Source organism: Myotis brandtii, unplaced genomic scaffold (assembly GCF_000412655.1).
Source record: "Myotis brandtii unplaced genomic scaffold, ASM41265v1 scaffold148, whole genome shotgun sequence".
NCBI lineage: Eukaryota > Metazoa > Chordata > Mammalia > Chiroptera > Vespertilionidae > Myotis > Myotis brandtii.
In genome coordinates this window covers 646,980-661,986 of record NW_005355347.1, presented here as the reverse complement: position 1 = coordinate 661,986, position 15,007 = coordinate 646,980, and the positions used below count along the sequence as shown (strand labels likewise).

At 46.2% G+C, this 15,007-nt stretch overlaps 1 protein-coding gene across 1 annotated transcript in view; it reads left to right on the top strand.

Moving 5' to 3' along the window:
- The window catches only part of FRMPD2 (FERM and PDZ domain containing 2), an 87,711-nt gene that overhangs the window by 36,352 nt on the left and 36,352 nt on the right, over positions 1-15,007 (top strand). Inside the window, 5 exon segments of the mRNA XM_014535675.1 lie at positions 34-210; positions 4,755-4,785; positions 4,788-4,880; positions 8,966-9,038; positions 9,040-9,211. Coding sequence (XP_014391161.1) covers positions 34-210; positions 4,755-4,785; positions 4,788-4,880; positions 8,966-9,038; positions 9,040-9,211 — 546 coding nt within the window.

The following is a 15,007-nucleotide window of genomic DNA, read 5'->3' as shown; positions in this document are numbered from 1 at the left end:
AAACTGGCCTTTTTCTTGCTCCCGGTCACTCAGCATCTTCCAGAATATGGCATATTGGGCTCACCGAGTTCTCCCAGAGAAGACAAGCTCGGAGGGGAGATGGCCTTGGGGATCTGGGCCAAGGGCCTCATAATATATGAAGTGAAAAACAGCAGCAGAATTGCAACTTTACGATTTCAGTGGAGAGAAATTGGGAAGATTTCAACTTATGTGAGTGCAGCTCAGCTGATAAATGGCCAATGCTTCATTTTCCTTTGATCTGTTGCCTCTTTAAAGGAGCAATGGGTCACGTGATCTCTTGCCCAGATAAGCTCAGCCTGCCAGCTGCCCTGTGCTCAGATGCACTGTGGCACAGTGGGAGGGAGTGTACCAGGGGATCTGAGAGTGATCAGGGGGCCCTTTCTTTCTCCCTCCCTCCCTCCATCCCTCCTTCCCTTCCTTTCTTTTTGTTGATTTCTGAGAGGAAGGGAGAGAAGAGAGAGATAGAAACATCAATGATGAGAGAGAATCATTGAATGGCTGCCTCCTGCATGCCCTCCACTGGGGATCAAGCCCGCAACCTCCTGGTTCACAGGTCTAAGCTCAACCACTGAGCTACGCCAGCCGGGCAGATGTTCAGAATTTTAATGACACATTATTTCAATTCAATTGAAGATTATTTGGAGAATTTTTATTATTGAATTAATTTAATACCATTGCATTACTCCCTATTTTGTTTACATAATGCTTAATTGTTTCAAATTTTCAATGTAATTTGTTTTAACACAAATCTGTAAAAATGCAGATAACCTAAAAAGAAATTTTAAAAAATAGAATATTTTGAAATTGTAAAGAACAACTCCCTAACTAATGCTATGTACTTTAGTTGGTTTAATTTTTACAGATGTTTATTTTACCCACAACCAAGGATAATTTCTTGATTACAGCTGAATAGTCATCAGGTTCACAAGACAAACTGAGTAGCTTGAAAACGACATTGTCACAGTTGGGATTTCCATGCCCTCGCGAGCACCCTCTTCCTCAGCATGGTCGCCTATTCCACCAGCTGCTTGCCACAAACCAGGTGTCTTACACAGAAGACGACTTGAACTCTTCACGCTTCTGCAAACACAGAATGGGGACTGTGAACAATGGAGCATGCACTCAGGAAGCTGTTTTGAAATTTGCTTCATTAATAGTGGAAGCCAAAATGCTTCAAACAATCACAGGTCATTCATCTTGCCGGCCTGCCGGGAAGTAGCAAAAGAAATAGAGAAAATTGCCCTTTTCAAAGACGATAACTTTGGGTGTGCTGGCAGCCTGTCTGTGACAGAGACAACACCAGTTCAGAAGTTATTCATTCGAGAACATGTTCATTGTGCGGCGATGCTGGTAACTGACCTTGGTTAACAATAGCCGAAACGTCTGCACAGAAAAATACAGACTCTGTGGGCCTCTCTCTCAAAAAAAAAAAATAATGCAAAAGTTCAAAATACAAACTATAATATGCAAGTGAGTATTCATTTAGAATGAGAAAGGAAATACCATAATGTGTACATTTTAAAAAAAAACCTGCTGAAAAAATACTGCAAAACCACAAAAACCAAAAAATAATATTTTTATCAACTCCCTGGAAAACTCTACAATTCTTTTTTTCCTTTCAAATTTTTGTTGGCATACACTCTGATTTTTTACATGATGACGCTTTTATAATATTTTCTCCAGAGAAAAACAGATAATTTAGTCACTCTTCTAGCTTGGCTGATTGAGGGTTGCTTTTCTTCTAGCTTGGCTGATAAGACATGCAGCTTTGCCCGGAGGGTAGCTGTTCTCTGTAGAGCTGCCACAGGTTTCTGTGCTGGCGACACTAGACATCCAATCAATGCAATTGCACGTGGTTCCCGTCAGAGGGAAAGCGCTGTGTGGTGCACTGATGATGCAGCATATAAAACTGTAGGGGGTGACCCCTGACAGGACAGAGCTCCTACCTGACTCGGTGTTTTTAAGAACTAAACTACAGTTTTTCATTTCTGACAATTGACACGATTTCCTACAGACTGGCCTCTGGCTCTGTACATGTCCAGCCCAGTTCCCCTCCAGCGCTGCCCGGTGGCCCTGGTGCTGATATGGGAGGGCGGGGAAGGGGGGCAAGGTCGGTGACCTGTTCAGAGACTTTGGGTGAGCTGGCCTGATGGAAGGAGTATTCTGGATGGCTAGCAATGAATCACTGCAGCACAGACTGCAAATACATGAACAAATCCCACTAATCCGAGTGGAGCGAAAAAAAGAGGAACAAATGTAACCTGAACAATAAAGATTTAATTAAAATTTAAAAAAAAATCCCACTAATCCACACTGCATTGTTCTCATCTCAGCTTCTCCTTGGCGGGCTCTGCTCCACACCACACACCCCTGAGGTGAGGAGCAGTGGGGATGAGCTGGGTGGAAGGAAGGGTCCGTAGTCTTCACTGATTGTGGTGAAAGCACATTATTTTCCACACTTTACAAGAAAACAGGAGGACTCTGCCAAGGCCCCTCCTGGGAAGTGGCCCACCCAGGTGAGGGCCCTGGAGCTCCATCTTCGGAGCTGCCTGGCCAGTCCGCCTGGGCTGGTCGTCATTGTTCTGCAAAGGGGTGTCAAAGCCACCAGAGTGTGAGCAAGCAGCACCGGCGGGACAACTATGGGGAAGAAGTACTTGAAATGGTAAACCAGTGCTTGGAAACAAATATGCTGTCACGGAAGCACCGATATGTTCGTACTGCGACCACGGGGTGTAAATAAATTCTCCAGGTTTCTGCTGAAAATCCCGAGGGCAGGCTACACATCATCTTGTTTGTTGAGCAGCTAATCCATGGGAAAGTTTGCTTGTAGGTGTGATTTCTCATTAAATGAGGTTATCAGATGGAAAAGAATCCAAAACACACAGTCAAGACTGTTGTCAGCTTTATGCCATTAAATGGCATCCGAATCCCATTCTCTGTGGTGTTTAATATGTTAGAGCAGCGATTTCCAACCTTTTTCATCACATGGCAGACATAAATTAATTACTAAAACTCTGCAGCACACCAAAAAATAGGTACAATTTTGATTCATCCACACTGAATGGCTATTGTTGTATTGGCTGTTGTCATTTTTTTTAATTTGAAAATCTGAGGAAAAAGAGGTCAATGTGCTGACTAAATAGTCATATTTTGCATATTTTAAAAATTCTTGCAACACACTGGGTAAAAATCGCTGCCCAGAGCATTGATGTCCAAAAGGAGAGTTTTGCTGAGAGTTTATGAAAGAAAGACCGAGGTGTGTGTATGTGTGTGAAAATGATTCTTTCTCTCTTTTCAGATTTGTTAAAGAATAGCTATTAGATTAAAAAAAATAACATCTAACAATTTTTTAACACCTGAGTGAACTGAATGTAAAATTGTCAGGACTATAGGGAAGCATATCAATATGTACTGAAAGCAGATGAATTGCAGGCAAATATTCCAGCTTGGAAAGTGAGGATAAAATGATCCACTGCTGGAGTTTAGGCATTATTACAATTTGAATACTAAAGAAGAATTCTCAAGGCTAGCAGGACAGCACCTGTAAATATTTGAGAAAATACATTATTTAAAAAATAGCAGACATAATATAGTTCAATTAGATTCAAAATCCATTCACATTAGTGAGGTTCAACATTATGCCTATCAATAAAAGGAAAGATATTTAGAGATTGCTTAATTATCTAAAATTAGGTTAATGGCAAAGCGGAGTTTCTCAGAGAAAATGTGATGATCAGTGATCTGATTTGTGAGAATGGGATTCCTTAGAAATGGTGACTCATGAATCAAAGGATCAGCATGAAAGAGGATTGGGAGTTTCAGGGAGCCCTTGGAAGCATAAACCTTACAATTATAAGGTTATCTTTATAGGAGCAACTCAGGTTCTTATGGAATATCTAGAATATAGATTTCATTTGGAAGCTACATATAAATTTATATTTAATGTCATCTCTATTACTTTGTATTTTATTATCCTTCTTAGAATTACAAGTTGCAAAAAGTTATGGATTTTTCCCATGAAGCTCCACATAGATAACCCCGTACAGATAATCCTCTGCAGTACATCCCGATGAGCTGTGCCAAGGTTGTCACTTTGTATGTGGGCCTTGGAGGTATACATGTGGGAAGTGTTTCATGGTGATGGGGCCTGAATTCCTGCTGCATTCTAAGAGCTGCTGGTCTGTTCCCTCACCTGTAGAATAAGGACAATGTTAGGCTGTCCCTCATCGGGAGCCTTAAGGAGGAAGTGAATTAATACCCAGAAAGCACTTAGAACAGAGCATGGCATATATTGTAAGAATTATGAGGACATATACAGTGCTTTTATCTTTTCTATCACCCTACTAGCTGAGATTTTGTCTGCAACTTCTGGGAGTTCGTACAATGAACACGATGTATATTCAATGGCCTTCAAAATGTGCACTGAGGACCAGTCCTTGCTCAGGGCCAGTTACGTGCACCTGACTCACTTAATATTCTTTTCACCTAGCACACCTTGGCAGGTCACCTGATCAGCAAACATTTGATTCATGAATGATGGAAAAATCAAAGGAGGGATTTTTCTTAATCAGAAAGAAAACATTGAGCCGTAGTCAGATGACATGTGCCATACATTTCTTATGCCTAGAACCTTGACATTGAACTGAGGCCCAGCATTTGATTACTCTCTGGGCAGTCATGCTTTAATGGGTATGGATGGTCAATATATTAATGTCGGTGCTTGCTTCCTTCAGCGAAAGAAGTTCACCATCACAAGCAGCATCACTGGGATTCGGCCAAGACCTGTAAATATTTGCTGGGCCTCTGCTCTACCCAGCATGGCTTTCATGCTCATATGAATGCTCCCCAAGTTGCAACTGGTGAGTAGGCACCATGTTCTCAACCTGGAGAGATTTGGCTTTGAGTGCTGGATATCACATTTGCTGTTGATCTCTAATCATCATTTCTTCTGTGGTTATGAAAGGAACAATATGTTGTCCCAAAAGGCAGTACATTCTTTCTTAATTGCTGAACAATATTTCATTGTATATATAACCACATTTTCCTTTTCCATTCATCTGTTGATGGACATTTAGTTTGTTTCTATATCTTGGCTATTGTGAGTAATGCTACAGTGAACATGTGAGTGTAGATATCTCTTCAATAGCCTGTTTTCACTTCCTTCAAGTATATACCCAGAAGTAAAATTGCTGAATCATATGGTAGTTCTATTTATAATTTTTTGAGGAATATTTATGCTCTTTTCCATGGTGACTCTACCAATTTACATTCCCACCAACAGTGCACAAAGCTCCTTTTTGTCCATATCCTCACAAGTTCTTATTATTTTCTGCCTTTTTTATGATAACCATTCTAACAGGTGTGAGATGGTATCATTGTGGTTTTGATTTGCATTTCCCTGATGATTAGTAAAGGTGAGCATTTTTTCATGTACCTGTTGGACATTTGTATGTATTCTTTAGAAAACTTAAACAATTTTTCTTTGTCTTTTAAAAAATTTCTTTATATTAGAAACTCTCTCTACAGACACCATTTTCAATGATTGCATCTTCGTCTGATGGCCCCATAGAGTCCTCGAATGCATCATGTCCACAGTTGCCTCATCCTCCCACACACATTTCCCCACCAGGATCTTTGCCTTGTTCAACTGAGACCACTTATCCACCTTGTAAGAAACTGGGAGGGTCTAAATCTGCACCCTCTCTGCCCACCTCACCTGCCACCAAGTGCTGGGAGTCATGCCCTCCAAAGACGTCTTGCTCTCAGCCTTCCAAGTGACAAAAGGACTGATCGATCATGTTCCTCCACACTGAACATTTGTCAGTGGCTCTCTGCTGGCTGTAAGGACAAGCCCAGACTTCTTAGGCTGGCATGCCAGACTTGGCATTGGCCCAGCCCTGACACAGCCCTCGCTGTGACTCCTTCACTCCGCTTTCTAGCTGCTCTGCTTGCTGCTTGCAGACTGCTGAACACACAAGGGGGTCTGAGGCCTGTGTGCTCGCATGGCCTCTGCCCGCAGAGCTGTTCCTGCCCTCTCCCAGACTCAGGTCACCACGGTAAGCCCAGTTCTCCAACAATGAGTTCAAGGACAGCCTTGTCTAAAGTTCTGATTGACTGGCCTGTCCTCCCTTACAGGTGTTGCCCACTCCCTCTTTTGTGCAGACTCCATCTTTCCACCTGTTTCCTCTGCCCCTTATATTCGTGGACCTGTCTGCCTCCAGTCTGCAGGGCAGGGACAGTGGCCCACTGCCTGCACGGCTCCAGCATGGAGCAGAGCTATGCAAGTGGGAGGTGGTCATGCAGGGTTTTTTGAATGAGTGGATGACTTCTGAGTATGGAAATGTAATCATTTAATCACTTCCTTATTTTGATTTTAAGTTGCTTTTCATTCTTCAATATTCTAAGTAATATTGCAATAAACATCACTGAAAGACAATTTATTCTGTACCTTGCAGTACCTTTAAGCGAGGTCTTGGAAGTGTAGTTATTGGGCACAAAGGCTGGGCATTTTTAAGGCCCTTGCTGTTTCCTGGGTTCCCACGCCCAGTGTCACCCTGCCTGTTGCACTGCATCCTTGCAGAATGGATTTTATCATGTTTACCTTTGTCCACTGATAGGTAAAATGATTTCTCACTGATAACTTATTTGGCATTTCTTTGATTCTTTAGAAGTTGAATATTTCCAAATGTTTCTTAGTTGTTCTTAGGTGAATTGTCTCAATGAGCATATTACTTTATAGTTAGTTACACTTGGTTCCCTGGGGAGAGAGAAAAGTCACCATGATTATACTAGTGTATAATTTCAGGAGTACATCAGGCAGGCTCTGTCATCTGTCCGCTCTGCAGAGCGGGGCCTTGGGCTCTCGCTCTCACAGCTGGTGGCTGTAAAACGCTGCGGCTCTTCCGAGGGCTGCCCAGGATCTGGCCCTGGTTCCCTTTCCATTTTCTTCATGGCCCTTGACCCTGGTGACTCCTGTGCCCTTGAAACACTGTAACTAACCTGGATCCCAGCACTTGCCATGCAGGCCAGTTGGGACATTTGTCAGCTGCTTTCCTGGTGCCACACTCATGCTGTGGATCACCGATGGCGAGTGGGCAGAAACCACCCACTCTCCTTGGCATGCCGGTTGGTGGCTTTGGAACATTTTTGGCAACACTTCCTCCCATTCCTGAAGTTATCAACTCTTGGCTCTCTTACCTTCCAATCAATTCTTCCTCCACTGTTTGTCTAGCCAATCAAACTCCTAAGCTATGGCCTAGTAATGGTAACATGCTCCCGGCCAGCTCCACTGGCCTAGCTCTGTGCTGAGCGGCTGATGCTAACTGTGTGACATCTGGGCTCCAATTCCCTGACTCTCTGTGGCCTCTGTCCTCCCCAGAGCCCTGAGCTATCGGACTTGTTGCTGGGGACAGCCCTGCCTGGAGCCCACTGGGGCTCTCCCAGCTACCTTCCATGAGACCCTGCCCGTAGGGGACAGCCCCTTCTTTCTGTACCCTCAATCTCTGTGCAAAGGCTTCCTTCAAACCCACTAAACCTTTCTAGCTGAGACCCCGCCACCGCCATCTCTCCCTAGTGTCTCCCTGTGGGCATGAGTATCCATCAGGCTTAGCTAAGCTCACAGTCCCCTTGGGCCTGTCGGAGGCTGGGCGGTGCACTGTTCTGTCTCTGCATATCCATTTCCTGGTGTGGGTCAGCCGACTTGAGTGAGAGTTAGCTCTGCCACCCACCAGTCCTGAGCTGGAGGAAATTATGAACTCTCTCTGACCTCATGCTTCCTCGTCTATAAAATGGGTCTAATATGTCTACTCCACAGGGTCATTGTGAGGGTTAAATGGTACAACGCAGACACCGTGCTTGCGCTGTGCCTGGCACATCAGCACAGGTGAGCGGTTCTGTTGAGGTTACCGTTGTGCTATGTGTCTGAACAGGTCCCAGCTCTGGAGTGAGATACTATGCAGTTTGTGCAAGAGCTGCAGGTCACACCTGAATCGTTTCTCTTCCTGGGTTTGTTCTGGTTCACTCCATGTGAGTCATGATACCAATGCCTCATAGGCATAGACAGTTTCCGAACAGCATTTTTTAAAGGCTGCCTGCTCCCGTAGGCAGAGGGCTGGCAATGAGCCAGAGGCCACTGGGGAAGGCGGGTCTGTCTGAGGAATGAGGGCCACCGACCCCAGTGGAGGCTCTTTCCTTCTGGGCCTTAGCAGGGAGCAGGTGGCTGCAATACAGTCCTTCTTTTCCGTTTTTCAAAATACAACTGGGCTTTGTATAAAGGCTAGTGAACTTACAGGTTCTATCTATCAAATCCCAGTTTCTTCTGAACAACATGAATAGTGAAGCGGTGAGAGTCTCCTTTCACTGTCTCAGGTTAGGACTTCATTTATTCCATGAGGGCGGAAGGGGTGGCAAAGCTGGGGGCTCAACACATCAGATAAGTCTATATATTTTACAAAATCTGACTTTAATTTAGAGATTATTGTATTACCAGGGAACTGAGCTGTGTAGAGTGAAGACTATATTGCACAGGGCAGAGCCTAATTTGGGAGCCCATTGGTTACAGCGGTGTTTGTGAGGACAGCTTTGTGAAGGCAGCAAGCAGAACGGATGGTGGCAGTGGCGTTTACACAGGGCTCTGCTGGCCCGGTGCCATGGCTCTGGTGCTGCCGGTTCCCACACATCAGACCTTGGGTCAGAGTCCTGTCGGCCACAGGGGGAGGGCGAGTGTCTCTTCTCACCCTTCCTGCGTCTCCCAGGTTTCTCTCATTAGGGAGACTTGGCATCTCTGGGCCAATAGCAAGAACTCCCCAAGGTCACAGGAGGAAAACCAGTGGGAAAAGAAAACAGAACAGAACGTGGGGCCTGGTAGGAGTTGCTGCCACAAGAGCGATGGGGCCAGCGCCATTCTTGTGTTTATGTCTTTTTATTTTTTTCTGCCAAATTTCAGACTATGGTGGGTGTGAGCAAGTGGTCAATTTGAGTCTTGCCCACCTGGCCCAGACTGAGCCTATCACTTGGATTCAGAGTGACACGCTCAGAAAGTGCGCTGGTTGCATTCAGGCAGGAGGACCCTGCAGGAGGCCTGCTGGGCACGTCGCTGGACAGCTTCACCGAGGACATTGGCGAGGAGACGGGGGCCACAAGAAATCGGAGGCAGATGGGCTGGACACCCCTGTTCCCTGGGCCCAAACCAGCATGCACTCGGTGCTTCAGAGCCACCTGTGCCTAAAGAAATTGTTTAAAGGATGTCAGATGTCCAAGGGAAGAATGCATTCACTGGGTAACTATCAAAGGTTCCCTGAAGGCTGAGATGGGGAAAGGGTGTGCTCAGCACTACAGGGCAGACATCCCGTCTCCCCAGCATGTTGCTCTATCTTTTGGTAGAGAAAGAACTAGGTGACAATACAAAATTGAAGAGGACAAAATAAATAAGTTGTAATGAGCCAATTGGGTCTTATCATGAGCTGTTCTAAGCACTTGTATACATCAAAGGGGAGCAAACATATTAAGAACAGTATGCTATATACGCCAGGCCCCTTGAAACATATGCTGTGCAGATGTTTCTTTCCTGCAGCGACTGTGTCAAGCAGCAAGGATGGACCGGCTTCCGGCAGGTGACAATACAAAATTGAAGAGGACAAAATAAATAAGTTGTAATGAGCCAATTGGGTCTTATCATGAGCTGTTCTAAGCACTTGTATACATCAATAACCCTCACAAACCTCCACGGTAGTTTCCATTGTTCTACCGACTATGTGCGGAAGAAGCAGAGTTTGGGATTTGAACCCACACAGCAGCCCCATTGCCGTTACTCCTAACCTCTGCTCTAGGCTACTTTCTCTCTTAATGGATTACTTGTAATTTAATTTGCGAGTAAAAATAATGAGCTTATAAACACAACTTGATGTTATGACACAATGATTCATAAATTCAAAAATAGCCTAGAAATTGGATTACACCTACTTGGCAAACTATATAAATAGCGCAGATTCACAGGCAGCACATGACCGGCAAAGGTCGCTGAAGGAGCTGTGCTTTTGGATCAATTACACGTGTGCTTCAGCAAGAGGGTATGGATGTTTCATTTGAACTTTGACTCTTAAAGTAATTCTTAAAAATTATTGTCTTACATTCTGTTGATGCAAATATGAATCACCATGTACTGCAAACTAAGTCAGTAGTGAAGCAAAACTGTCCATGTGTCTGTCGCTGGCCCCCACGCCACTCCAAGGCCCAGTGGCTGAAAACAAGCCCCGCTTTGCTGCCCTGTCTCACCATTTCCTGGGTTAGAAAGCCAAGCATATCCAGGCTGGCTGAGCCTTCCGCTTCATGTGGTGGTGACTGGAGTCACCTGACTGGAGTTGGCAGGGCTGTCCGGAGGCTTCAGCACAGCTGTGCTCATGTGCCCACCCCGTGGTGGGCAGGCTGGGACAGCGAGCTCCCCTCACCCCTCTCCCTCCTCGCAGCCTCAGACCTTCTCCACGTAGGGCCTCCAGCACAGTAGTCAGGCTCCCACATGGCAGATCAGGGCTCCGCGGCTGTGAGGCTGCCAGTCTTCTTCAAGGCTGGGGGTGGAGCTGGCACAGCGCTCCTCTGCCGTTCTCTTTTGAGCAAGTAGTCGCAGATCAATGCAGATTCAAGGGTTGCAGGAACAGACTCGGCCTCTTGATGTAGGAGTGTCAAAAAATTTGTGGCCATTTTAAAAAATATATATTTTATTGATTTTTTACAGAGAGGAAGGGAGAGGGATAGAGAGTTAGAAACATTGATGAGAGAGAAGCATTGATCAGCTGCCTCCTGCACACCTCCTACTGGGGATGTGCCCACAACCAAGGTATATGCCCTTGACCAGAATCAAATCTGGGACCTTTCAGTCCACAGGCCGATGCTCTATCCACTGAGCCAAACCAGTTAGGGCTGTGGCCATTTTTAATCTGTTATTCAAAGTAATAGTACTTTATAGCACTTCATAGTTTAAGAGTCTGAGGAAGCTACGACTGGCTCAAGGTCATCTTCAGGAGGTGTTGATTGCACAGTATCCTTCCCGAGGATGGTGGGGCTTCTGATGACCTGCCAGTGGGCATGCGCAGTAGGGGCTTTGAGCAGGGCATGGCAGCCAGTCTTCTCAATAGAAAGCTGGATTAATGTCCTCGTAAACTCTGGTACTACTCTAATTCTAGTTTACAAATGCCAGGTTTTCACAACCCTTGCTAGCTCACTGTAACCTCGCATGAAAAGGGGACTCTGGGGCCCTTGGCCATCTGGAGGGCCCCAGAGCACAGCCTGAGACAAAGAGCTGGTGCCTGTGGTTTTTGTGGAGACGATTCCAGGAAGTAGGAGTGAGCACAGAGAGTGAGGTGGGGAAGAAGGGAAGGTCAAAAACGGATGGGGACTCAGCGTCATCAAAGTAGTGGTTGTGGGCATCAGGCTTCATTTCAATTAGAGTTCACAGAGGCCTCCAGAATTGTTCACCTAAAGGACAGAGGGTGGGCACTGCTCCCACTCCCTGTGGGCGAAGGTGGTCTGGGAGGTATTAACTCTCCTTTACTTTGGGGCAAGGTGGGAGCAGTGGAGGTGGGGGGCACCCAAGATGTACAAGGAATTCTAGGACAGGAGGACCAAATTTGACACAGGATGTTGTCAGCACGAGCTAAGCCTGAGCTCAGTGGAACTGCCCACTGTCACTATGGTTGAAGTCCGGTGGGTCAAGGGCTGACATCCTCCGGCCCTGTTGATCTCTGTGACATGGATGGGACACAGCATTTGTGCGGTGGCTGGTATATAGATGGCTCGGCCATGGATCCCCTTCAGACAGAATTCTGGAGTGAGCCCAGTGTTTTGAAATCCATTACCAATACCTGCTCAGCTGTCTACTGCTATGTAATCTTGATCAAGTTATTTAACACATCTCTGCCTCAGTTTCCTCATTTCTCCAGTGACAATAACCCCTCTGGGTGACTGGGAATTAAATGGTGTTCTAAAAGAATGAACATGGGCTGACTCAGCAGTGAGTGTCCTAATATTGGTGCCCTTCTCCTTGTTTCTAGGGGAGAAGGTAGGAACACAGTCCCTCTAAAGGGGGATAGAATGGGGTTAAGGTCTAAGGCAGACACAGATACAGCAGTGTCATGGCTCCCTTAAGGGTGAGGTTATTTCCAAGCAAGGAGATTCGGGGAGGCATGGGGATGTGACATCAGTAGGATGAGAGGGAGGGAAGATGTGCAGGAATGCCATGAGCTAAGGCTCAAGTAGTCTTGCTAGAAAAATTAGTTGAGCGTCTGCTGTGTGGGCAGGTGCAGTTCGTGCTGTTGGTCTGGAGCCCAGGGCATGAGATGGAGTGGTCCAGAGCCAGAACAAGATGGGTGGGACCACATGCAGGCCTGTACATGGAAGAGGTGGGCTCCATACCCACGGCCATTCCTGAGCAGCTGTTCACTCAGCAACCCATAGAATGGGGGGCAGGGAGGAGGATGGAGGAACGTCGGTCTGCAGGCCATTAAGGCCCATGAAGTCATTTGGTCTGGCCCTGCCAAGGCTAGGGATGAGTTAATTAAATGTTTGACGAAATAGAGCAGGCTAATTTTTAAGTTGATAATTTTGTATGGCCTACAAAAATGATGTTATAAATATCCAAATGACCCTCGGCAGAAAAAAGGTTCCCCACCCCTGCCTTAGACTAAGGATACCAGGGGGTGCCAACCTGATATACAACCTCCACCCTGCCCTTCTCCACCAAGGAGCTGGCCACCTGCTTCTCATCACCTTTGCTGTGAAGCTCTGGCAAAGGGGTGGCTGCTTGACATCACTGGCTCCCTTTAGAGCAGCACCCCTACCTCCTGCACCCCAACATCCATAAGCATCTATCCATTTGTTGGTTAAAAGTGAATCTCCAGACAGCACAACAGGCCTGTTCCCTCACTCTGGCACCCTGTGGAGGCTTTCAGTAAATGGCTTTTTTTTAAAAAAAATATTTTATTTTATTTTTTACAGAAAGGAAGGGAGAGGGATAGAGAGTCAGAAACATCAATGAGAGAGAAACATTGATCAGCTGCCTCCTGCACACCTCCCACTGGGGATGTGCCCGCAACCAAGGTACATGCCCTTGACTGGAATCGAACCCGGGACCCTTCAGTCGGCAGGCTGATGCTCTAGCCACTGGGCCAAACCAGTTAGGGCAGTAAATGACTTTTTTAAGGTTTACATTTAAAAATTTACTTTAACTGCAGTAAAATACATGTGACACAAAACGTACCATCTTAACCATTTAAATTTTTTTAAATTAAATTTATTAGGGTGATATTGGTTAATAGGAGCATGTAGGCCTCAAGTGTACATTTCTACAATACATTATCTGTATATTGCATTGTGTGTTTCCCACCCAAAGTCACATCTTTCATCACCACATACTTGACCCCTTCACCCATTACTACTTCTCCCCAATCCCTTTCCCCCTGGTAACCACCATACCGTTGTCTGTCTATGAGTTGTTGTTTGTCTTGTTTGTTCATTTGTTGCTTTCAGTTTTATATCTCACATGTGAGTAAAACATATGGTTCTTGACTTTTTCTGTCTGACTTATTTCGCTTATCATGATATTCTCAACAATATTATCCATGTTGTTGCAAATGGCAGTATTTCATCTTTTCTTATGGCTGAGTATTATATATGTAACTAGAGGCCCGGTGCATGAAATTCGTGCACAGGAAGGGGGTCCTCTCAGCTTGGCCTGCACCCTCTCCAATCTGGGACCCCGCAGGAACTTTGGCTCCTAACCGCTCACCTGCCTGCCAGCCTGATTCCCCTAACTGCTCTCCCCTGCCTGCTTGATCACCTCTAACCACCTCTGCCATGGCCCCTGTGGTTTTGTGTCTCCAATCTGGCCCCCAGCAGCCCCAGCACCACGATGGCGGGGCTTGGGGCTGCTGGGGGCTGGCCTCCCTGCGTGTTTGTGTCTCTGATCCAGCCCCCAGTAGCCCCACCACTGAGGTGGCGGGGCTTGGTGCTGCTGGGTGCAAGGTCCCCCTGTGGGTTTGTGTTTCCGATCCTGCCCCCAGCAGCCCCACCACTGCAGTGGCTGGCCTTAGGTCTGCTGGGTGCCAGGGCTGCTGGGTGCCAGTCCTGCGGGTTTGTCTCTGATCCTCCCAGCAGCTCCAAGCACCATGGTGGCAGGGCTTGGGCCTGCTGGGTGCCGGGCTCCCTGCTTGTTTGTGTCTCCAATCAGGCCCCCAGCAGCCCCAGTGCCAGGGTGGTGGGCCTTGTGGCTGCTGGGTGCCGGCCTCCCTGTGTGTTTGTGTCTCTGATCTGGCCCCCAGCATCCCTAAGCACCACCTGGCCGCTATGGCATCACCATCTTTGTTGGGTTAATTTGCATACTCATCCTGATTGGCTGGTGGTTGTAGCAGAGTGATGACCATTTGAAAGTTTCTCTTTTATTAGTGTAGATGAGTGGCCAGATTATTATGACCACCTGACATTTATAGGCAAATTAGCTATAATTTCGCACTGAAGTTGCTAGAGGGCCAGACCATTATAAATAGGGAAGCAGGTTGTTTACCACGACAGTAGAAGTGATTTTTTTCTGAAGGTATGGGTAAACAACGCAATTTAATAGCTTTTTAATGTGGGGTGATTTTTGGCGCTCAGAGCCATGGAGCGAGTACTAGCAAAGCAGCCAAAGGTCTGTTCGAACACCTTTGCTGTCTGCAGTTACCAAGAATGTACAGGAACACAAGGATTGGACAGTCGAGCATTGGAAAAAGTCATGTGGTCCAATGAATCACGTTTCCAGTTGCATCATGCAGATGGCAGAGTGAGAATTTGGCGGAAACAGCATGAAAGCATGCACCCCACATGCATGAGTACAATCCTTCAAGCTGGTGGGGGCAGTGCTATGGTTTGGGGCATGTTTTTCTGGCATGATTTGGGCCCTTTAATTCGTGTGGAACAATGTCTGAATAGCACAACATACCTAAGTATCATTGCTGATCAG